The sequence below is a fragment of the Helianthus annuus genome, chromosome 11 (assembly GCF_002127325.2).
Source record: "Helianthus annuus cultivar XRQ/B chromosome 11, HanXRQr2.0-SUNRISE, whole genome shotgun sequence".
Taxonomy (NCBI): domain Eukaryota; kingdom Viridiplantae; phylum Streptophyta; class Magnoliopsida; order Asterales; family Asteraceae; genus Helianthus; species Helianthus annuus.
This window is the reverse complement of record NC_035443.2, coordinates 30097293-30122139: the sequence shown is the minus strand read 5'-3', so window position 1 is coordinate 30122139 and position 24847 is coordinate 30097293. Positions and strand designations below refer to the sequence as shown.

The 24847-nt window shown below is 40.4% G+C and overlaps 1 protein-coding gene across 1 annotated transcript; it reads left to right on the top strand.

Annotated features, from left to right (window-relative positions):
* Positions 1-22470: 22470 nt before the first annotated feature.
* LOC110887970 (putative glycine-rich cell wall structural protein 1) lies at positions 22471-24437 on the top strand. Its single transcript, XM_022135522.1, has 3 exons — positions 22471-22530; positions 23978-24201; positions 24359-24437. The coding sequence occupies exons 1-3, from the start codon at positions 22471-22473 to the stop codon at positions 24435-24437; spliced, it is 363 nt and encodes a 120-aa protein (XP_021991214.1).
* The last annotated feature ends 410 nt before the right edge of the window (positions 24438-24847 follow it).

The window sequence follows — 24847 nt, the reverse complement described above, 5'->3', positions numbered from 1 at the left end:
GTAAAAAATCACTTTTTATTAATTTTTTACCAAACACTCAAAATAGATTTTTTGCGATTTCAAAACACAATAATCAAATAATCAGGTTGAAAACGCAATCCCAAACACCCACTAAGACACGTGTCATGTGATTAGGCTATTGATTTGTGGTTTTGAAGAGAAAAAACGTCTCCCCTTATTATAATCTATGATTATATCTATTAACGAAAATAAAACAAAATCAACTTTTGCCACGTGATATTAACTTAAGTCTATTACTGCTACATGTCAATGTGATATTTCTCACGTTTCGGTTTTGAGCGGCAAATTTCATAGCTTATTCCTCTTTTCTCTATTCCTTAATCCTTATTCCTCTTTATCAAATCATCTAATCAATCACATGACAAATCAATCTTCTTTATTCTTTCACAAAATCGATCTTTCCATTATTAAAAAATATAATTTACAAACACATTCCTTTAGAAAGAAAGCCATTTACAAATATAAGATGAGGCATGGTAACATGATGTACCAAATACTTTGAATAAGATTGGGTTTAACATTAAAAAAATACAAGTGATACAAATATAAGATGAGGCATGGTAACATGGTGTACCAAATACTTCGAATAAGATGGGTTTAACATTAAAAAAAAATACAAGTGAGCATTTGTTAGTTTCGTTTGGCTTGGTTATGGCTTATAGCTAAACTCAAATATGATATTTTGGATTGGGATAATGGATTTTAATAACCCTAACTATCAGTTGTTGGCCGACAACAGTCACAACTTCAAAAATAACCAGTGGTGGTCTCACCTTTTCATATATTGTATACTAATGGAGCTTTACTAAACCGAAAAGGATAAGTGGACAAAAAGAAATTAAGGTTCTATTAGTAAAGGTGTATTAGTTTATAATATGTGAAAATGTTGGATCACCCCTTATTATTTTGGCAAATTGAAAAATAATAATCCCACTATTGTGAAATTGGCCAATTATAATCCCAAGTCAGGAATTAGCCGATAATAATCTCACCTCGTCCATTTTTGGAAAATAATAATCCACAGTCACTAAACGACAAAAGTGCCACGTCAGCATTTGGAGTATTATTTTCTAAAAATGGACGAGGTGAGATTATTATTGGCTAATTCCTGACTTGGGATTATTATTGGCCAATTTCACAATGGTAGGATTATTATTTTCCAATTTGCCTATTTTTTTTAAAGTTGGGACCGTTGCACAGGCTAAATGACTAATATTTTAGATTAATTGCTTTTGTATTTTATATTTTTGTAATTGAGCAGTTCCAATTACAAATTATTCACTATTTTAATTATTGTGAAATATTGGTTAGTTAGGGTGTGCGGGGTGGGGTGCCTTCGGCAACCCCACGTGTCGCACGGCATATCCACCGTCATCACCAAGTTTGCCGATCGGGGTGGGTTTTTCGGGGAAACTATGCCGCATGCGGTGAAGTGTGGGAGAGGGGATAAAGATGGGGCCCACTACTTCTCAACCAATCACATGTTTTTTTTTGAAAATTAGTTTGCCTAATCTCATTTTAGGCATGTATCCCTTATGTTTTTTGGGCAATAGGCAAGAATGAGAGGTAAATTACATGGCACAACATGATAGGGTGGAGGGAGAGTTTGAGAAATCTTAATGGGCATGCACCCCTTACACCCTTAGTTAGACTGGAGGGTGTGGGAGGGGCTTTATCAACGCCACGTCACACAGGGAGTTTAAGGCATCTCCCCTTAACTTGAAGAGTGTGAGATAAAGCCCCTTCAAGCTATAGCGCCCCCCATTTAAACTATCCTTCCTCGTTCTTCGCGATTGCTGCTCGTTACCATGGTGGCGCCTGGGCTATAGCGCCCCGAGATGCATGGCTGGGTGTGGGTGTATGGCGCCACCCGGAGCTATAGAGGGTGAGGTGGCCTTGGTGGCGCCTCCATACCCTCTGACAACGGTCTATTAATGACGTTTGCCAATTCAAACTTGTTGCAAATTTGCAATTAGTAAATTCAATGAAGTGTTGGACTAAATATACAAACAAGGAACATACTAATTCATAAGGAAAGTTAAAAAAAAATTATAAATGACGATGACATTTTATTTCAAATATTTAAACAATATATAATAAGAAACGAATGCAAATATTAATCAAACTATCAAAATTTAACTTATTTTTTCCCTACTCATGTCTAAAAGTTATAACTGTGCTAAATTTTCATTTTGAAACTTTTTTTAACGATGAATTTCTTTTATTCCTATTTGTTCAATGTTTTTGGAATAGGATCGGACGTTGAACCGGTCTTCTTACCGGTTCAATGGTCCGACCGGACGTAAGAACCGGAAGGTATCGTAAATATTATAAAAATTAACAGGTTTAAATCTGAAAAAATATATAAAAAACCAGTCCAACCCTTCAAAAAACCGGTCCGATAGGCCGGTTCCCCGGTCCAACCGCTGGGTCGCCGGTTAAACTCCGGTTCAATGTATTTCCGGCCCAATACCATGAACCGGACCGGCTCAACCTCCAGTTCCCTTCCCAAACGGTCCGATCGGCCGGTTCAGTCCAGGTCTGAAAACACTATTTTTGTTAAAGAGACTTGAACCCAAAACATTCTCCTCTCAAAATGTTTAAAAGCCTTCCAGCACCCTATTAGTAATATAAAATGAATAATATTTCATTTTGAATCTTAAACTTCAAATTTTCCCTACTCCTGTCTAAAAGTTATAACTATGCCAAAATTTCATTTTGGAACTTAAACTTGATATGATGCTATACATAAATAAACAATCTTTGGTTGAATGGCTTAATGGTCCTTCTGTCACACTTTTGGTGAACCAATTGACATTTAGTCAGGACTGATCAACCTGCATCTTTGCATTTCATGACATTGGTTTCAGAAAAAGAATATACAAACAAAAAGAATCCTTACAACATGCATCTTGTTTATTTTTTATTTTTTTAACGGTAAATTTGAATCACTAACGGACTATTGATGTATTATCGTGTCACCAGTGTAACTAACATATCATATCCATCTTCATTAGGCACAATGCCTATATACATATTTAGGAGGAAACCCAATAAATATGAGAAAACCCCCTTGTGGGAATCGAACACAGGATCTATTGGTCACAAAGGCTTATCCTACCCGTAAAATGCCACTAGGTTATAAAGCCATGGTCATGCATCTTGTTTATAGGTTAGAATATACGGAGTGGAAAGGTTTAAAAAGGGGCGTTATGCGATATGTGCCAACTACATTATCACATGTTAGAAAAATGGCATGGTACAAAAAAGGGAGAAGTATGACGGGGCGTGAAAGGGTGACATTATTCGACAGTGGCACACACTTTTTATTATTATTTTATATTTAAAAATTATATTAAATATGTTAAATTAAAAAAAACATTAATACTAATTAAAGAAACAACATTAATAAAAAAATTACATAATTTAAAAAATAGGCAAATTGGATTTAAATAATCCCAACTTACTCAATTTGGTCGATAATAATCCAACTCAGTTATTGGCCGATAATAATACGAACTGGTCTACTTTTGGCCGATAATAGTCCGCCGTTAAAAATAGCTTAACGGAGTTATGCTTTTTTCCGAATTACAAACCGATGTTTAGGGCTTTTGATTAGAACGAGGATACGAGTTGATTGATATAAAATTTACCTCGAAATATTACTCCAAACGACAAAAACGGTGTTTCAATTCGGGTGTTTAAACTTCCAATTAACAAAAATCAAGTTGTTTGAATCACCATTTTGAGGTATGTTTTACATAAACCGGCTCGTATCTTCGTTCTAATCAAAATCCATAAAATATCGGTTTGTAATTCGGAAAAAAGCATAACTCCGTTAAGCTATTTTTAACGGCGGACTATTATCGGCCAAAAGTAGACCAGTTCAAATTATTATCGGCCAATAACTGAGTTGGGATTATTATCGGCCAAATTGAGTAAGTTGGGATTATTTAAATCCAATTTGCCTAAAAATAAAAACACTACATAAGTTACAAAAAATGAAACTAAAAAAAACACACGAAATAAACAAAAAAATTACATAATTAAAATTAAACGTTAAACTTAACATAGTTAAACATAAAATTCAATTATCTGTCACGCCGAAATGTGTTTGAAGTCACAGTTATATTGGTGTCTATTGTCGACTGGGCGACTTGTATGACGTCGTCTTTCGAAAGGTCACCACCGTCGTTTTGCACAGCATTGTGCACCATCTCAAATCTTAAACTATCCAAACGAATAGACCTGAAATACGAAGAAAGTGCATCCACGGTTCAGGTGGTGTCACCCCTATTAATACAAAATTGTTGGAAAATATGTCCCCAAAACGGACCCGAGCGATCACGGAGCATATAGTGGGTAAGCGTTTCAACCCAAGATTCACACAACGCAATGCCCTCTTCTTTGGCCCATGGAATCGCTCCCATTTTATCTAAATTTTTGAAGAGAAAATAAGATGAAAGTTGAGATAAAATGAGATAAGATGAGAGTTTTTGTAAGATAAAAATGATAGAATTGGTTTTTGATTATATAGGAGAAGTTTTTTTAAGTAAATATTATTTGTTTAAATTTAGCCGTTGCCCCACACCCAACCACATCACCACATCAAACGCCTTCGCGCAGGTGGAAATTACCCCGCCTCCAACCCCACACCGCCCTTCACGCCATTCGTGGGCCGGTGTGCACGACATGAAGAGGCCACTACCTAGAATATCACACCCACTCCGTGTGTTCTTATTATCTTAATAAGAATTTAGTTACTAGAAAAAAACATGAATCATGGGTGTTTAACCACAAAAAGAGACGTAAAATGTTGAACCAAAAACGCGTGTTGTAGTATGTTAACTCGCAATATTTAGACCAAAACATAAAGCATTATCGTTAAAAACTACAAAACGTTTACTCAAATAATAATAATAATAATAATAATAATAATAATAATAATAATAATAATAATAATAATAATAATAATAATAATAATAATAATAATAATAATAATAATAATAATAATAATAATAGTACTGAGGACCTGTGCATTGCACCAGACCCGTAATCGTATACTTAATTTAGATAAACTACAGGGACCAAAGTAATGAGCTAATATCCATATTTTATGACATCCGAATACAACACGTGTTTAGAAATCTCGAAAATTAAGTTGCATACACTTTAAAATTAGCAAGCACTTTAAAAATGAACAGTGAAAACCAGTCCAATCAAAAGCAACTATTCTTTAAACGGGTTTCACTAATAATAATATCAAAAGTTTATTAAGTATACTGTTTATTAAAACTAGCATAAGAAACAATAACATATATGAAAATATATGCATGCAAGAAAAGATGGGAAACTAACTAATAATAATAATACAAAAAAGAGACTAATCAAAACTAACAGTACATCATATATAGAGCCCAAATTTAAACTAACTAGTTATTTTCCGCCCGCGCGTTGCGGCGGGATCCAATGACTACACAAGGCGTGTCAGCAACGGCAAACAGATACCGAATATCAAAACATAAATAAAATGATGTGGTAAGGATAGTCACTCCGTCATAAAAAAACGATTTTAAATAACGTGATATATAATAATAGGACCCACGCGTCCTACACGTTGTAAATTCGGTTGTTTTCAGTTCAGTTATTACGGTGTTAACCCGTTAAAATATGGATGAGCTCGGTACCGGTAACGGCAGCGAAAGTACCGGTTCGGAAAATCATCGAAATTAGGTACCGGCACCGAAAATGCTCGGTACAATACGATATGGTATTTGAAGGTAAAAATCAATAAATACAGGTATGGTGCTAGACCGGTGTCGAACCAAAAGTAATGATTCTGAAAACGCCAAAAGGTGGGTACCAAATTGGTACCGAAAATGATTTGGTATAGTAAATTTGGTACCGATACGATACCGGTCCGTTTACAGGATTTTATACGATTTGCTCATCAATATTCTAAATATCCAAGTTAATTTTACATGCTACAATTCATTCATTATAGACCGGCACCGAAAATGCTCGGTACAATACGGTATGGTATTTGAAGGTAAAAATCAATAAATACAGGTATGGTGCTAGACCGGTGTCGAACCGAAAGTAATGATTCTGAAAACGCCAAAAGGTGGGTACCAAATTGGTACCGAAAATGATTTGGTATAGTAAATTTGGTACCGATACGATACCGACAGGATTTGATACGATTTGCTCATCAATATTCTAAATATCCAAGTTAATTTTACATGCTACAATTCATTCATTACAGAAAAAGACAAAAAAAAAGCAAAATAAGTTGTTGTGTATATAAAACCTCATTCAAACGAAATACAGTTTACTTACTGTGTGTATGAAAAGTAATCTAAACGGTGCAATTACTTGCATTGATGCGTTGCTACAGGATTTGATGAGCTCGGTACCAACCAGTACCGAAAATACCATTACCGAAATCCCCAAAAGTGGGTACCGGTACCGAATATACCTAGTATGGTACGGTTCGGTACCGGTCGGTACTGGTACGGCACCGGTATTTGATGGTAAAAACCGGTGAATACTTGTGCAGAACCGGTACCGAAAATATACCGGTTTGGTAAATTTGAGACCGGTACCTATACCCGATACCATTTGCTCATCTCTTAATTATGTTACTATTCGTTAGATTCTAATTCTAATTATAAATTTAATTTAATAATAATTAACTACTGTACATTCAGTTTAAAATTTATCATATATAAATTTAAACTAAACATGTTATTTTGTATTCTTATTATTAATAGGGAAGAAAAGTATAATAAAAAAGTTGTGAATAAAGTAGAATAAAAGTAATATACGACTGTGGATACCGGTAGCTAAATGTAAAAAAGTCTTTGATTTACGGACGGTACGAAAAGTAATATGCTAAATAGATATGATGCAAGTTATCAAAGCCCATATACTTTGGCCCAGTATTAGTTTAACTGGGTCAGCCCAATTTAGGTTAAGTACACTTTTGTATCAACGATCAAGTAAAATGACGCTTAATTTATTTATAAATAAAGAAGTCTAAGTAGTAAAAAATTAAAAGTGTCAAATACTCACAATTAGCTCTTTGCAAATTAATATATGAAAAATTATTACCTTACTTATGGCTACTGACAAATTATATTATAAAATTCTATGCATAAAGATTTATTATAATAAAATTGTGATACTAGTTTTTGTTATTTAAAAGTGTAGTGAGAGAATCATAACTTTCTGGTTACGATAAGTTCTCATCTATTACGAGTAAAGGGAAGTGGAAAAGGACTCCTAGTACGGCTATTAATTGGAGGAATTACAAGCTTGTGTGAACATGATGGCCACGGTCTCTTTGTCTTACATCAAGGATTCTTGGGTTTGGTTAGGAGCACTCTTTTCAGAACTGAACTGGACAGGACGTCGAACCGATCTCCTTACCGGTTCAATGGTTCGACCGGTCGGACCAGACGTAAGAACCGGAAGGTGCCATAAATAATTTAAATTTTAATAGCATTAAATTTGAAAAAAAATAATAATATAAAAAACTGGTCCAACCCTTCTAAAATCTAGTCCAACAGCCGGGTTGCCGATTCAACCTCCGGTTCTACGTATTTCTGGTTCGATACCATGACCCGGACTGGCTAAGTGCAACGTCTTTTCATGGAGAGGGGAATTGAACCGGCTTCCTACTCACACGGTGTAACTTAGGAGGAATATATCGGTTCCCTCGGTAGTGGCGGTCCTAGAATTAATGTTCTGGGGGTGTGAACGAGAGGTTCAACTAAACTTTCAAAGGGTGCGATTGAGATTTTTGCCTATAAAATACACTAATTTCACTACAAGAAATAGGGTTGTTTACCCCCACATAATTTACCTACATATGTAAATGTGGGGGTAATTACCTACACATGTTTGTATATGTGTGAGTAGTGGTTAATGATATCTTTTCACAATAAGTAACACTTAATGTACGTAGGTAATACCTCCCTCTCGTTTCCTTGTATCTGCCTTTTTAATTAATTCATTTTCATTCTCCCTCTATTTTCCAAAACCTTAAATTGAATTCCTTCCCCAGTGGACCTCATAATCTGGGGCACCTCTTTTTTTTTCACTACAAATAAAAAACCATTTAGTGGCACACACTTTTAATGACATTTAGTGGTTGTGCCACTAATGTAGGTTTTATTGGCACTTTTCGTATTCCATAATTGCTTAGCACTCACTTTTCATAACATTTAGCTTTTATGCCACTAGTTTAGGTTTTTAATGACACTTTGTAAATGCCACTGAAAGTTTCGAGCGTTTGTTCTAAAAATCTCTCTGTTTTTCCCTCCTTGAAACAATTTAATAAAAACAACTCCTGAAATTTTATTTCCCTCCCAATAATATTGCATTTTATACATATATATAAATTAATATTTAGAGTAAATTGTCAAAATCGTCCCTGAGATTTGGGTATGTTTGTCATTTTCATTCTAAACAACTTTTTTGTACCATATAGTCCTTCACTTTTGGGATTTTTTTGCCATTTTCAGCCACTCAATCGAACGTATTATGCTTCAATCCATCAACAAGTGTAGGTCAGAAGTGTTCTTACTCATTCTTGTTTTTCTGCAATTTGCTCTTTTAATTTCTCACACTCGAATTTCTCATAATTGAATTTCTCATAATCGATCTTTTAGACTAGTGTTTCTTGTTTTCGTAATTTAGTTTGACTAATTACTAATCTTTAGTTTCTTGATTTGTAGAGGCACTCATTTTCTTTCAATCCAACCTAGCCACAATTGGAATTTATATGGCATGGATTGTTGTATCGGTCCATGAGATAAGATTTCCACTAGTTATTTTGTCAACACCACTTTATCGTGAAATGGTTGGTTGTTTCTTCGCACTCCATCAGATAAGATCCACCAAGAAAATAGAAAAGCCATACATAAAGCATCGAGTTTCAAGGTATCAATCCCAGTAAGCATTAGAGTATCCCAAAAAGGAAGTATGAGCGAGTCTGCTAAAGTGTAGACCAAATTCGAAAGTACCCTTAAGATACCTTAGAATCCGTTTGACTTCCTGATAATAATCAGTCGTTGAGGCATGCAAAAATTGACTCACCATTAGAGGTGTATGTACGTTCAAGCCCAAGAAAGTAGTTGAGCTCCCCCAAATCCTTGATGGCAAATTCGTTATATAGGCGGGCAATGAATGAAGATAAGATTTTTGGTTGATTGCCCATTAGAACAAGATCATCCACATAAACCAATAAGTACATGATGTACTCTTCGCGTTTGATGTAGGACCCTAAATGGTTTTAACCAAAAACACTTAATGGAAAATGCGACCATAAAATTCTTTCTGTATAATTGTTCTAACATACTTAGAAAACATTTACAACGACTCTTTAACAAGAACTACGTCCTTCATTCTCATTTAATAGACAAAATATAACGTACTTTTATAAATTTATATGACCTCACTCCCGTACAATCCATGCTTTGACTCGATCTTCATTAGTTTGCACTCCATGAGGATGACTAGTGTAACCTGCAGTTACCATACACGTCCGCATTATTAGTAATTGGTGGCATTATACATAATTTAAAACATATGTATAATTTAAAAGACATATCACATTCTTCCAACGTGTGATAGTACGTTCATTTATTCTTTTGAATTCAATCATTGCATCCCGACGTCGAACCTTTGAAAAGCCAACATTATCTTACCTGCACTTTCATTCCATTCTCAAAGCAACATGATTAGCACCATTAATACTCATATGTATTAAAACCGCATATACATACATACAAGTCCCATTCAATCATATATATAATTCCAGTATGTGCACACATATCTATCTAGCCAAACTCTTACATACATCTTATATTCTGGCACATTCCTAGAAACAAATTCTAGCCACAAACATTCATACATACAAAACTCGTATATAATATCCTACGTACATACGTATTCCTACTCAGCTCACCTACAGATTCCATCTACTAACTCCCAATTAAAAACGATGCATACATGTATACATACTTATTTCATCCTCATACATACTTGCATACACGCCCCATTCTTACCCGCACATTGTAAACACCCTCTCGTAAGTTTGAGATACATTTCGAAAGCTAATTAAGGATTGGGAATAGGGCTACTGGGTTTGGGATGGAAGGAAATGAAGAAACGGGGCAAAACAGGGCCCTCGGCATCGCAGACGGCCCAAAAAATGTGTCGTCGGTGAGAAACTGGCATCGACAGCCTCTTAAGGTGTCGGCTAGCCCATTGGCGTTGACAACGCCAGGCAGGGGCGTCGCCGACTGCGGGTTCAATGTCCGGATTTTGTTCTTTTCCACGTTTTATCCCCCGTACGCGCATCCCGAAGGTCCCAAATCGTAACATAAAATTTTTCTAAGCCCCCAAATCATCCTAACACTAACCCCATACCCCAACATCCAAAATCCACATCCCGTCACATTACTTTCTAAATCTTGACCCGTTTGATTAACTTGATACTACCGTTACTTACCCATTCTTCCATGATTCCCATTCTCCTTGCATTCGAGAATCACTTACCTTGAGTATCCATGTTCATGCTTGCTTACTTGCCTCATCTTGACCTGTTAGCCTTCTGTGTTTTAGTCCATAATAAAGTAATTTCCTATCCTTTCATGCCAGCATATCCATAACATTGTTAGTATGCATGTTCATTTACACTAACATTCATTTCCAACCTATAGGTTGCTTAGACTTTCATTAGTCAATTACTAACATTCATAAGACACACATTAACAATCATATAATCTTAAATCCAGGAAATTCCATTCATCATCATGTATAACACATGAATGGTCTAACTTGTATCACATAATTTCTCTTAATCTTACAATCATATTCATAAGTCTAACCATGCTACTCACATATTCTTTGAGTTTTCAGAAAGTCAACGATCAAGTTTACAAACTTCCAACTTAGGAACATATGTCCATATTGACGTAGTAGACCATACTAATGACACGATAAATATATCCCATACCCATGTTTTAAGACACATACAACTCACCTAGTGATGAAACACCGATTAACACAAGGTTTATCGGTGGGGTTGTTTCGTCTGTGGGGTTCAATCTCTTTCCTTACTCGTATCAGTGGCTGGAGATCTGCAAAACAATAACACCGTCAGTCTCGTTAAGAGGGGGAGAAAGGGGATTTCCCTCTTAACCAGGCTCCGGCGTGAGAATAAGTACTGTTCTGAGAGAAATAAACAGTGTGTGTATAGAGTGAGTATGGAGAGTAAAGATCCTGAACGATGAAGGGTCCTATTTATAGCCGGAGGGTGAAGAAGGAAGGAGCAGCTGTGCCAGCTGTGGGCGCGGGCCAGCTGTCCGACCAAGGGGAATATCCTCTTGGTCTGCTCTGTCACGGCAGGTGTAGTGGTACACGTGGCGTCCTTACATTTTCCCACGCTGGAGACCTCGTACTGGTGTTGTCAGCTCTGCTCCCTGATTTGTCGCAGGCCTACGTGGCGTTCTGCGAGTGGTGACATGTGTTGTCCTTTATGTCGGATAGAGCATCTTTGGCGCCAGCTGTAAGTCTTCCAGAAGTTTCTAGAAGCTTCTGGATTGCTTCGCTGATGTGGACGCCTTGTATGCTCAAAAGTGGTGTGGTCCCTGCCATGTAGGCAGGGAATTGGGACCATACCTCTTCAAGTCCCCCCAGTCCAGTGTGCCTTCTAGTTGAGTTGATCGTCTAGGAGGGATTCTGGACTTGTGAGAGTAGTGGGTTTTTGCGGCGCGTGGAGTTTGGTGATTTGGAAGAAAGATTTGAACCAAACGAACGCGCCGCGCGTGGGTTTTTTGGCCCTCTATAAAAAATGAGCCACGTGGACGCATGGCGCATGGGTTTTGGCCCTCTATAAAAAATGAGCCAAGTGGACGCATGGCGCATGGGTTTTGGCCCTTTATAAAAAATGAGCCAAGTGGACGCATGGCGCATGGGTCTTGGCATTTTGTAAAAAATGAGCCAAGTGGACGCACGGCGCATGGGTCTTGGCACTTTATAAAATATGAGCCAAGTGGACACACGGCGCATGGGTCTTGGCACTTTGTAAAAAATGAGCCAAGTGGACGCACGGCGCATGGGTCTTGGCACTTTATAAAAACTGAGCCAAGTGGACGCACGGCGCATGGGTCTTGGCACTTTGTTGTTTCCTTCTGATGGAAGCTTGGTAGTCATGGGGAAGTGTTTGGTGTGACTATCTGACATCCCTGTCTTATCGGAGATGAACAGTTGCTTTGTCAGTTACTTTTTGTCATGTCAGCCGGCGTTGTCGCCCATGCTTCCCGAAAAAAGAGCCGACGTCTTCTCTCTCTTCTGACGTGTCACTCCTTTATTGGTTACTTTTCCTGTGCTCTGACGGTCCACTACCCATCGCATTAAATGCGATGAGTATAAATATGAGGCGGTTACTCGTTCTTCTTCACTTTTTCAAATTTCAAGTGTGTTTTCCCTCTATCTTCTCCCTTCATTCTTCGTTGTTTCAATAGTTTTCTTTGAGTTCTTATTTCCGTCTTCTCTGTATTTACACCATGTCTGGTACGAATCCCACCCAACGGAAGAGAAAATATAAGGGGAGGGCTCCTCCTGGTCTTGACCAGGCGGTCATTGGGTGGAAGGAGGAGGAGTTCATGAATCTGGTTAAGGGTATGGGTTTCCGTCCCGAGTGGGGAGCCCAGTATCCTCCTGTCGGTTCTACTGCTTTGGACGCCCCTCCGGGCCATATCACTTTGTATGCTGCGTTTTTTCGGGAAGGTAGTTTCAGATTACCTATTACAAAGTTTACTGCTGCTGTGTTGAGGGGCTATGGGCTTCATATTTCACAACTTAATGCTATTGGGCTTCAACGCATTACTCATTTTGAGTATGTCTGTAGGGCTTACCGTATTGAGCCTACGTTTCAGATGTTTAATGTGTTTTATAGTGTTACGTATGCTAGCGGTTTTTATTCGTTTCAAGCACGATCAGGTGTTGCTCCGGTGTGCTCTGTGCCTTTGAAGAGTCTTCATGACTGGAAACAGAAATTTTTCTACATCCGCCGTGGTGTGATTCCGATAGATATGCCTTATCGGCAGGTGAGCCAAGGGATTCCAAGGGTAGACGTTATGGAGGATTATGGTGCCCAGGATTGGTACAAGAAGATAACCCACAAGGCGTCTGCTATTTCTCAGCTGGAGGAGATGGCCTTGGTTGGTGCTGGGATGAGTTTGTTGTGGGTGCCCAAGAATCCATTGGGTCAACCCGTATACAGCTATCAGGGCAAATGTATGTTTCTTTCATAAGTTACCGCTGAGTTATTCTCCCTTATGTTTGTTATGTTTTCTTATCTTCTTGCCTTTTTGCAGTTGGTTACAGCTTGTTAAATGTCTTGGACCCTAAGGCGGCGGGTGCCATGGTTGAAGCTATTCAAGCGGAAGGGAACCCGACGTGGCTAGACCAAATCCGGGGTCGTTTTTTGCATCCAACTGATGAGAGCTTGAGTAGATATGCCAGCGAGGTTCTAGGTGAAGATGTTTGGAATGACCCTGTCGACCCGGGTCGAGAAGGAGTCATTGTCCTTTCAAGTGGAAGTTCTGAACAAAACCTTGAAGATCAAACCTCTCATTGCGCGCGTGCAAGTACCGCGCAGGGTGATACTGCTGAACCCGTGCATGAGGTTGTCGGTGATGATGATGATGTAGAGGTGCCTGTTGATCCTTCTGCTCAGTTGGAGCCGAGGAAGAAGGCGAGAACTAATAAGTCTGGGAGGAAAGAGGGGAAGGCTGAGGGTAAAGCTGCTGGTTCTTCTCGTAAGCAACCCTCTACTCTTCCTTGTCTAGATTATGTGGTAGTTTCTGACACGTTGTCTGGCCTAGGGTTTGGTGAGAGAAGTCGAGAATCGGATCCTGATGACAGTGCTACCTTGACTGAGCACATGAGGAAGAAAGCCCTCGAGGATCACAAGCGCAAGCTTGATGAGCAGTCCGCTGCTCTTTTTGCTGCTAAAAAAGCGAAACTTCATAAGGAGGCCCCCCAGCACCTTCTGAATCTGAGGTTGATCTTGGTGTTTTTAGTGGAGGTCGTGGAAATCTTTTGGAGGAGATATTTGCTGCGTCTGCCCCTCCTACTGGTAATTGGCCTTTAGTTGTATATTTCTTTCGTTTTCTTCGAGTTGTTTTTAATTCTTGTTTCATGACAGCAGTCAAGATTGGCAAGAAACCTCGTGTGGTTGATATTTCTCAGATCACGCCGCCCACTTCCCCTCCGTCGAGGACGGTTGGTGTGACCCCTCCTCGTGATGATGTTGAAGCAGACAAAAAGGGTGGGGAAGGGGTTACTGAAGTTGTAGGTGAAGGTGGTGGTGATGCTGCAGTCGTTGGTGATGATGGTGCGGCTGATAAGGGTAAGGGTGTTGAGGTGGAGGTGGAATCTAGTGAAACGACTCCCCACCAAACCATTTATACTAAGCGCCCTCCTGGTGGAGGTGGGGCTACTTCTGGTGTGGTGCGCAGCCCGCAATTTGAGCATAACCCTGCTGATTCTTGGGGTAATCCAGCTTGCGATGACTTACCCACGCCCCTCGCTGGAACCTTACTCAGGGTTCCAGGATGGATGATGTGAACAACTGCCATGAATTTTTTGCTATGTCTCTTCCCCCTGCTGAGAGGATGTTCCAGAAAAATCGCAATCGATTTGCCTTGTTGGATGACCATGTTCGTGCCGGGGTTAATTTCTTTGCCACTTCTCAGGAAATTCTTCGTGAATGGTGGTCGATGGGAGAGGAGACGCTCGAGTTTGAGGAGTCAAAGAAGTTGTTTGCTGAGGAGAGGGAGAGATTTAATGCGGAGAAGAAAGGTTTGCAGTGGAGGGTATCTGATGCTGAACAGAAGCTTGAAGAGCAAAAACAGTTGAATGTTCAGAAACAGAAAGATTGGGAAGCCGTGTGTAAGCGCACGAATGTTGAGATGCAAGCTCAGCGTGATGCGATCGTTCGTTTGTCTGGTGAGAAAACGCAACTTGCTGATGAGGCTCATCAAGCACGCCTTGCTGCTGAGAGGAAAGGGAAGGAATACGTTGATCGTATTGATAACTTAGAGTGCTCGCGCAGCAGAAGGCGGCTGAGTGTGAGGCTGCACAACGCCTTTTTGCTGAAAAGACTGCTGAATGTCAGGCAGCCGAACTCCTTGCTGAGGAAACGTCTGCTAACACCAGATGGTTGCTTTCTCGTGGTGTACCCTTGGTAATTTCTTTTGCTCTTTCGTGTTCTTTTATTTTTGTGATCTTTTATTTGGTTGCCTTGTTTTATGCAGCTTGCTGACCGTATTCTGAATTCGACTGAACTTGCCACGTATATGTTCGAATTGGGCCAAGCGGGTTATAATAGCGGTCGTAAGTTTGGATATGCCGAAGGCAAGGCTGCAGCTATCAACAAAGAGAAAGATTAACATTTTGAGTTGTATAAAGAAGATTGTGACGGTGCTTATGCTGCTAAGCGTAAGGCGTTTTCGACCCTTGACTTTGCCATCGTCCTGGCGGCGCAAAAGTTATCTCGGAAACCAGATGGAGTTGCTCTTCTGAAGAAAGCCCTTGGAGACGATGTCGATGCGGCAGGAGGTGCTGGCACCAGTCAAACTTGATGGGTGGATTCCGGCCTGTGCGCCGCGTATGGCCTTGAATGGGTCTGTAATGTTGACTGTTTTAGACAATTTTATTTTTATTTACCTTTTGTGGGTATATGCACTTGATCTTCTTTGTTTGATGCATGCTTGTTTGTGTTTATGCGAATTTTATTAGCGTCATAATATGTGCATGTTTAATTACTTTGATTAGGTGTCACGAATGAATTATGGCGCTGACAGGTGATGTTGTGTTACTACAACGTTTTATTCTGTCGTTTGAATGCGCTCGCTTATATGTGACTTACGGAGTGACCGAGTTGCAGGTTATTGTGTGAGCTCAGCTGCGTTCAGCCTTGGGAGCATTACAATGTTTAGTTACCTTGCTATTGATTTTTCGTGTTTATGTGGGCATGAAGTTTTATTTTGGCGTTTTTTAGGCTTTGGTTGTGTTTCTGACCCGGCTGTGCACTTGGTTGTGACGAGCCTTGGAGGTCTACAACGTTTCCTATGGTCGAGCCATTGATGTTTTCGTGTACGCCCAAAGTAATAAATGCAGTTGTGACAAGAAATTTGCATGAAATAAAGGTAGCCAAACACTTCTTGAATTATAGTAAATGTGTTGGCAGTACGCCCTTTGCGGTTACATAGTTGTTTTACATGTAGCACTTTCGGAGTTGTTGAGCATTCCAGGTTCGTGGAACCTCTTTGTCATTGATGGTGCGCACTTTTTAAGCTCCCTTGCCGAGTACTGCATCGATTACGTATGGGCCTTCCCATTTGGGTGCCAGTTTTCCGGGCTTTTCTGCGTTGGAAGCTTCATTGTCCTGTAGGACATAGTCTCCCGGGTTAAAAGTGCAGACTCGGACTCTGGAGTTGTAGTATTTCTCCAGCTTTGTTTTGTACTTGGCCTCGTTGATTGCTGCCATCTCCCTCCGTCCTTCTAGGAGGTCCAGGTCGATCCTCCTTTCCTCTTCATTGTTGATTAAGTTCATTGAGAGCATTCGTGGAGATGGTAGCCCGATTTCCGCTGGAATGACTGCCTCAGACCCATAGACTAGGCTGAACGGTGTCTCGCCGTTGCTTGTCTTTGGCATTGTCCTGTGGGCCCACAATATGCTGGGCAGTTCGTCTACCCATCCTCTTCTTTTTTCGCCTAACATTGCTTTGATACCATCAACGATACTTTTGTTGACTGCCTCTACTTGACCATTCCCTTGCGGGTGCGCGACCGAAGAGAAGGTATGCTCGATCTGTAGTTCTTTGAACCATCGTTCGAGGTCGTCTGCTGCGAAGTTAGTTCCGTTATCGGTGATGATTCTGAGAGGTAGGCCAAAGCGGCATATGATTTGCTCCCATACGAATCGCTTGACGACTGCCGATGTGGTTGATGCAAGTGCTTTTGCCTCCACCCATTTGGTGAAATAGTCGACTGCGACTATTATGAATTTGACTGCCCCTGGTGCTTCTGGTAAAGGACCTACCATGTCTATGCCCCATTGTTGAAAAGTCCATGCGGTTGTGACTGGTACTAGTTCATTTTTGGGGCGCATGTTCTTTGGCGCATGTCTCTGGCAGCCACTGCACTTCCTCAACTCTTTCACAGCGTCCAGATGCATCCCGGGCCAGTAGTATCCGGCATTCATCACTTTTGCTACCACCATTCGAGGCCTGGCATGAATGCCACAAATTCCTTCATGAACTTCCCGGATTAGGTAGTTTGCGTCTTCGGCGTCAACGCATCTTAGCAGCGGGCCGAGATACGACTTTCGGTACAGTATCCCGTCTGCCATTTGATAGTGTTCTGCTTTGTATTGGATCTTTCGCGCCTCGGCTTTGTTTTCGGGAAGTATCCCTGACTGCAGGTACATGATTATCGGTGTCATCCAGGACGTTATTCCTGTCTGGATGACACTTACTTCTCTGAGTGGCACAGATGGGTTGCTCAAAACCTCTATGCGCACATCCTTTGCTAGGTGCTGGAAACTTGTTGACGCGAGCTTACTCAGCGCGTCTGCTGGCTTGTTTTCGCTTCTGTTTATGTGGTGCACCTTGTAAGAGTAGAAAGTTTGTAGCAATGTTTTTGCTTGGCTGAGGTAGAGTGCCATGACATCCCCTTTGGCTTCGTATTGGCCGTTGATTTGCCCCGCTACCAGCATGGAGTCCACATGCGCTTCGATGTGTCGGACCCCCATTTTGATCGCTAATCGTAAGCCAGGCAGGAAAGTTTCATACTCTGCTTCGTTGTTTGTACTTTTAAAATCCAGGCGTATGGCGTATGTGAATTCATGTTTATCGGGGCTTACCAGCCTTAGCCCTGCGCCTGCGCCGTCTTCGTTAGACGCTCCGTCGGTATATAAGAACCATGGCTCTTCTGTTTGCTTTTTCTCAGCTTTTTCCATGGCTTTACACTCTCTTTCTTTGTCATCTGGAACTTCTGTCATAAAATCTGACTTGGCCTTTGATTGATGGTCGTGGTCTGAAAACCACATTGTGACCTCCCAGTTCTATTGCCCATTTGGCTAGCCTTCCTGATACTTCTGACCTTTCAAGGATGTTGCCGATGTTGTAGTTTGTTAGCACGTGGATGACGTGATCGGCAAAGTATCTGCGCAGCCGCCTTGAAGCATGAATCAGTGCAAGGACTAACTTTTCCAAAATTGCATATCGGGTTTCTGGATCGGTCAAGGTTCGTGACACGTAGTAAACTGGTGTCTGGACACCTTGACGATCGACAAGCAGCACAGCTCCGACTGCCTTATCGGAAGCTGAAAGGTAAAGTACCAACGGTTCTCCTTTGTTTGGTGCGGTTAGGGTTGGCAGTTTGATGAGGCAATCTTTCATCTCGCGGAACGCATTCTCTGCTTCCGGAGTCCACTGGAACTGGCTTTTCTTCATACAATTGCGCAAGGTTTTGATGAACGGAAAAGATTTTGCGGCATGATTAGCTAGGAAAAGATTGAGCGCGGCTAGTCGTCCTGCTAACTTTTGCATGTCTTTGATGTTTGATGGTGAAGGCATCCTTTCTATGGCTTGGACTTTTTCCGGATTCACCTTAAAACCATCTTTTGTGACGATGAAACCTAAGAACTTTCCTTCTTCCATTCCGAATGAGCACTTTGCTGGGTTCAGCTTGATACTTACGCTTCGTAGCGTGTTGAAAGTCTTTTGGATATTAGCCAGCATCGTGCCTTCTTCTTTGCTCATAATTACCAGATCGTCCATGTACACCTCTATGTACTTGCCGATGGCATCGCTGAAGGTTTCGTTCATCAATCTCTGGTAGGTTGCGCCCGCATTTTTCAAGCCGAAAGGCATCTTGATGTAACAATACAGCCCTGTTGGCGTGCGGAATGTCGTCTTATCTTCATCTTGGACGGCCATTTGAACCTGGTGATACCCCTTGTAGCAATCAAGAAAGCATTTCCACCTGAATGTTGCCAGAGAGTCGATTTTTTCGTCTATGTCTGGTAAGGCGTAGCAGTCGCGTGGGCATGCCTTGCTTAGGTCTTTGTAGTCGACGCACATTCTCCAGCTTCCGTTTGGTTTCTTTACCATCACTGGGCTTGCTACCCATGTTTGGTATCTGACTTCTCTGATGATGCCTGCATTCAGTAGTTCTAGTACCTGCTCCTTCATGGCGTCGTGCTATATATTGCCCAGGTGGCGCTTGGCGTGTACCACTGGCTTTGCGTCCTCTGAGACGTTTAGACGGTGTTCTGCAATGTGCCGTGGAACACCAACCATGTCAGCTGGTGTCCAGGCGAACACGTCCATATTCTTGTGTAACAATTTCTTGAGCGCTGCGCGCGTTAGATCGGACATCGCTGGCCCTAGGGTAACTGTTTGTTCTGGGTGGGCGCTGTTCAACACCCCTTTTTCTGCCTCTGCGCGTGGCGCTGGTTTACTTGCTTTTGTAGGCCTCATTTCATCTGTTGCTAAGACTTCCTTGCTTGCGTATATAAGTGCGATGCCTGTTTCCGTTGGGAATCCGACGGCTGAATGTGGAGCAGAGCAAATCATACTGAAGTCTCCCTGGGATTCTCTTCCTAGGAGGATGTCGTGTCTTAAGTGTGCAGGCAGCACCATGAACGTGACTTCTTCTGTTCTTGAATTTCGTTCGTCCGAAAATAACACCGGGAATGATATCTGTCCCAGGGGAAAGACGGCCTCGTTGCAGAAACCAGTTAGTGGGTAGTCTACTGGCTCCAGGCGCGCCTTGTCCTCCTGGTCAAATTGATTGAAGCATTGTTCGTATATGATATCCGCGGTGCTCCCCGGATCGATGAAGATGTAATCTGTTTGGTAATGACCAATCACCCCTGGGATGACTATTGGTCGTTTTTCCCTTGGGCCTCCTCTAACAACTGGGAAGATGACTTGCTTCTCGCGCCACGAATCATCTTGAGTGCGCTTGTTGTAATTTTTCTTTGGTCTTCGTGGACCTCCTTGCACCATGTGGGTTTCCAGCTTCCTGAGTTTTTTATTATCTGGCCCTTCATCTCTTCTTTGGATTTGGCGGTAATCGCGCTTTCCGCCTTTGACCAGGTGAGTGAGCTTTCCATCCCTTAGGGCCCTTTCAATTTCTTGCTTCAGGCTAAAACAGTCGTCAGTGAGGTGACCCGTATCCTTATGGAATTCACAGTAGAGATTGGGATCTTGACCCCTTTTGTTGCGCATCTGTAGGGGTGGTTAAATTGGTGATTTTCAGTGGCTAAGACCTCCGAAGGGGTCTTGGTTAATGGCGTCCACTGTTTCTCTCTGTTTTCTCTCTTTACATACACATATACACGGAGTCAATTCTATCCACACTTGTACCTTCATGGTTCTACAATTAGCACCATAACTCATGCTTAACTAACCCAACTTCATTCCAACATTATCCCCTCCTAGTGTATTTTCATTCTTCACACTTAATGTTAACCCGCTTCTTAGTATCAACTAACAATTAGTCAAACACATAGTGTGCATCATAGCATTCAAGCATAGAACAGAAGCTAGTAATGCATATTTTTACAGAATCATACAATCAACTATATTTCCACCTAAGGCACATTCCTCATGTTAGTTTACTATTAATCATGTCATTATCACATTCTATGCATGTTCATCCATTGCTATCATACCATTTCACATACTAACCTATACTAGGCATTTCACTAAACACTTGGTGTGCATACTACTATCCAAGCATAATGTACAAGTATTTCATGTTTTTCTTCCTATTTCTTGTTTCATTCACCAACACAACTAACCATCAAATTATTTTCCATACCATACTCAATCTATCTAACAAGCATTCATCACATACTACATAATACATCAAAATTTTGCATATGAATTGGACATGGGTGATACACCCATCACCCATGTCACCATCTTCACCACTTCTAGTGGGTTTCACCTTCAAACATCAATTTACTTATATCCTTCATGATCCAAGTTCTATTTGGTGATTCCAACACATATTCATGCTCATTTTCATACAAGATCAAAGATTGATTACACACCTATTTCTATCAAAATCATTAAATCAATTACTCTAACTTACCACATGTTTGTTAGAGTTGGATGATGCTAGTTCTTGACCCATGCTTCTTGATCATCAAGCCAATATACTTCAATTTTGTGAATTCTCCACTTGTTCTTGAGAGGTTTCACCTCTTCTCTTCTCTCTTTCTCCCCATTCACGACACACATACTAGACTTTTTGTTTTTATAAAACTTAAATCCATTCCACCATATTTAGTCCCTCAAGTTTTCCATTCTTTCCTATTTGTCACAAACTTCATTCCCCACTATTTAACCCATACTTTAACTAAGTCATTTAAAACTAGTTAAACCACTTCATGCCATAAAACAAGGAAACATACTCGTGTAAACATTCGAGTTTTGAGGCGTAACATTTGAAGACAAAGAGGGATGGGTCGGTCCGACAACACAGAAAACCGTTGTTTATGAGAATATTACTAGATGATGAAACCAAGCAGGAGGTGCTTGCCAGAGTCCATATGAAGCCTTGCTTTATTTGCAAACATAGTTGGGGAATGTAGGATTGAAAAAGTCAGCCAGTTGTTCCATATAAACACATTCAGAGAGGTGTCGATGCAAGAAGGCATTGTTGATATACAACTGATAATGTTTCCACTGATTAATCATGACAAGTAATAGAACAATCCAAACTTTAGAGGCATTTACAACGGGATTGGATGTGTGGAAAAAATCTATACCCGTAACTTGAATAAAGCCTTGAGCCAAAAGACCCTTGTGACGCTCAATAGACCCTTTAGAATGGAACTTGGTTGATAAATCCACTTGGAACCAACAACCTATGGTTAACGGGATGAGGAATTAGAGTCCATGTATTGTTTTTGTGTAAAGCTTTGAGTTTCCTTTGCATAGAAAGAACCCATTTAGTTCTTTAGATGCGGTTTTGAAGATTTTAGGGCTAGTGGTGGAAAAAATAGCATCATGGAGGGGTAGGTGAATGGTGTGAGAAAGATCAACTCGGTAACGTGGTTTAAAGATACCGACCTTGGCTTAGGTTACCATGGGTGGTGAGGGGCTATTGGAGGAGATGGTGGAGGTAGTGGTGTGACGGGACTAGAGGATGGAATGGGTGGTGTTGGATGTGAGTTTTGGATAGTTTATGGCGTCCGTGGGGGGGGGGTGACGGTAGAGGGTGATGAGGCTGTAGTAAGGGCAGACGATTTAGTGGGTGTGGATGGCGATGTTAGGGTAGGTTAGGTGAAATCAGAGGTGAGTGGTTAGGAATGCATGAGTCTTCCATGCAAAGGTGACATAGTTGATGGGGTGGGATGGACAAGGAGTCGGTGACGAAGGGTTGGCTGATAGGGATAAGCATTTGGTACCAGGTATCGGTGCTGACCGTATCGGGTATATTCGGTACCGGTACCCACTTTCCCCGTTTTTGGTACCGGTATTTACGGGTAAAACACCGGTACAGTACCGATATATTTGATACCGGTACCCACTTTTCCCTTTTTCTAGTACCAGTTCGTACCGAACAAGTACCGTGCTCATCCCTAGGTAGAAGGTGTGATGTCATAGGATGTGTCAAGATGAAAGTGGGGTGGCGTTGGATGAGTCTCCGAAGGGAAAAAAACCACTTTATCAAACCGAGAATGTCGAGTGGCGTATACCCGAGAGGTAAAGGTATCAGGCACCAATAACCCTTATATTTTGGACTATATCCAATAAATATTCATGGAATACTCCTTGATGATAGATTGTTTGGCGAGTATTCACGTAAAAAACCAGTACACCAAACAACCGAATGCACCGAATGAAACATAAGTAGGTATTTCGTGATATAAAAGTAAAGAAGGTGAGATGCCATCAAGTAATGGAGTAGGCAACCTGTTTATAACGTAACCGTAGACAAAAACGCATCAACCCAATACTTAGGTGGGAGTTGAGTAAGAAGTAACTTGGCAAAACCAATTTCTACAATGTGGTGGTGTTTTCGTTTTGCACATACATTTTATTGTGGAGTATAAGGACAAAACAGACGATGTAACATGCCATTTTGTTCAAAAATCTTTCAAAACGATGGTTAACAAATTCCATGCCACCGTCACATTAAAATAGATTGATTTTTCCGGAAAATTGTGTTTGAACAAATGGCATGCAAATGGATAAAGGATCAAAAAATTCGGACTTGGCCCATAGCGGGTTAAACCAAGTGAAATGTGAAAAGTCGTCAATAAATGCCACATGATATAAATAACCTTCAACATATAAAATGGAGTCGGACCCCAAAAGTCACAATGAATTAAGTTCAAGGGTTGCATAGCAAGTTTGGTATTATTATGAAATGGCAACCGTTTAGCTTTTTCTAATTGACAACGGGAACAAAGACCTGGTTTAGGCAAAACAGACGTTAAAGAAAAAGAACCAAGTTAGAAAAAGAACCAAGTTTTTTTAACATATTAATAATATCAAAAGAGGCGTGTTCAATCTAGAATGCCAAGTTTCATAGGAGGCTTTTGGACAAGAGGATGAAGCCACCAAAGCCGCATGCCTGGTGTGTAAAACATATAAGCCGTCTTCGGAACATCCCTTGGCTAGAACCTGTTTGGTGAGACAAACCTAAATATAAAAGTAGGAATGTGAGAACAAAACATCAACATCATTATATTCGGTGAGTTTACTCAACAATAAGATATTTTTAGTGAGATTGGGCGCAACCAAGACATTTTTAAGTTAATGGAATCATAAAGTTGAACATTACTTGTACGAGACCTGAAATATTTTGCCATTACCAAAAAGAATATGTTTATTACCTTTCAAAGGGGTCGGGTTCAAGACATCATCAGTGGAAGGGCCATGTGGTAAGGTGCTCCAGAATTGGCAGTAACAGTAGTAGTGGTAGTGGTAGTGGTAGTGGTGTTGGTGGTGGTGGTCGTAGTGGTGGTCGTAGTAGTAGTGGTGGTCATAGTGGTAGTGGTGGTAGTCGCGGTGGTGGTGGTGGCAGCGGCAGTGGTGGTGGTGGTAGTAAATTGATTGATATCGTAAGGTCGGTCAAAAATATATTGAAAAGTTTCCTAATCACCTTTATAAGTAAAGAACAAATAAGGTGTCGCATCCACGGGGAATTAGTGGAAAGTGTTAAAGTTCATTGCTTTTAGTAGTTATCTAATTGTAAACTATTTACTTTTTGTTGTTTAATACAGGTGTTTTGAAAACAAGTTGATTATTGAAGTTGTAAACGATTGTGAGAAAATGACCAATCTTCGGGTTTTTAGGTTGTGAAGAGATTCGGGTAACCTAATTACTACCTATTGAAAATCACATAAAATGATTTGTTAACCTACTTGTTTGACAAATAACTAATAGATAATAAATTTCGTTACAATGATCCATGATTAAAACCAAAAGATTGATGCAACTATATAGTAACCTAGTTAATTACCAATCCTAAATTTCCTAAACACAATCAAATTCAATGGTTAAAGAACAATGACAACTTAGAATCTAATCCTAATTGTTGATGATTGAACCCAATAACTGATAAAAACATGAGTATGAGATAATCCAAAAGTTGTTTAATCAAAACAAGTATACATAAGAATAAACCTAAGGAATGATTAGACAAATCTAAATCCAAAAGTATGTAAATACAAGTTGACTCGTTGCGTAACACAAACCCTAGCCCCTGAGAT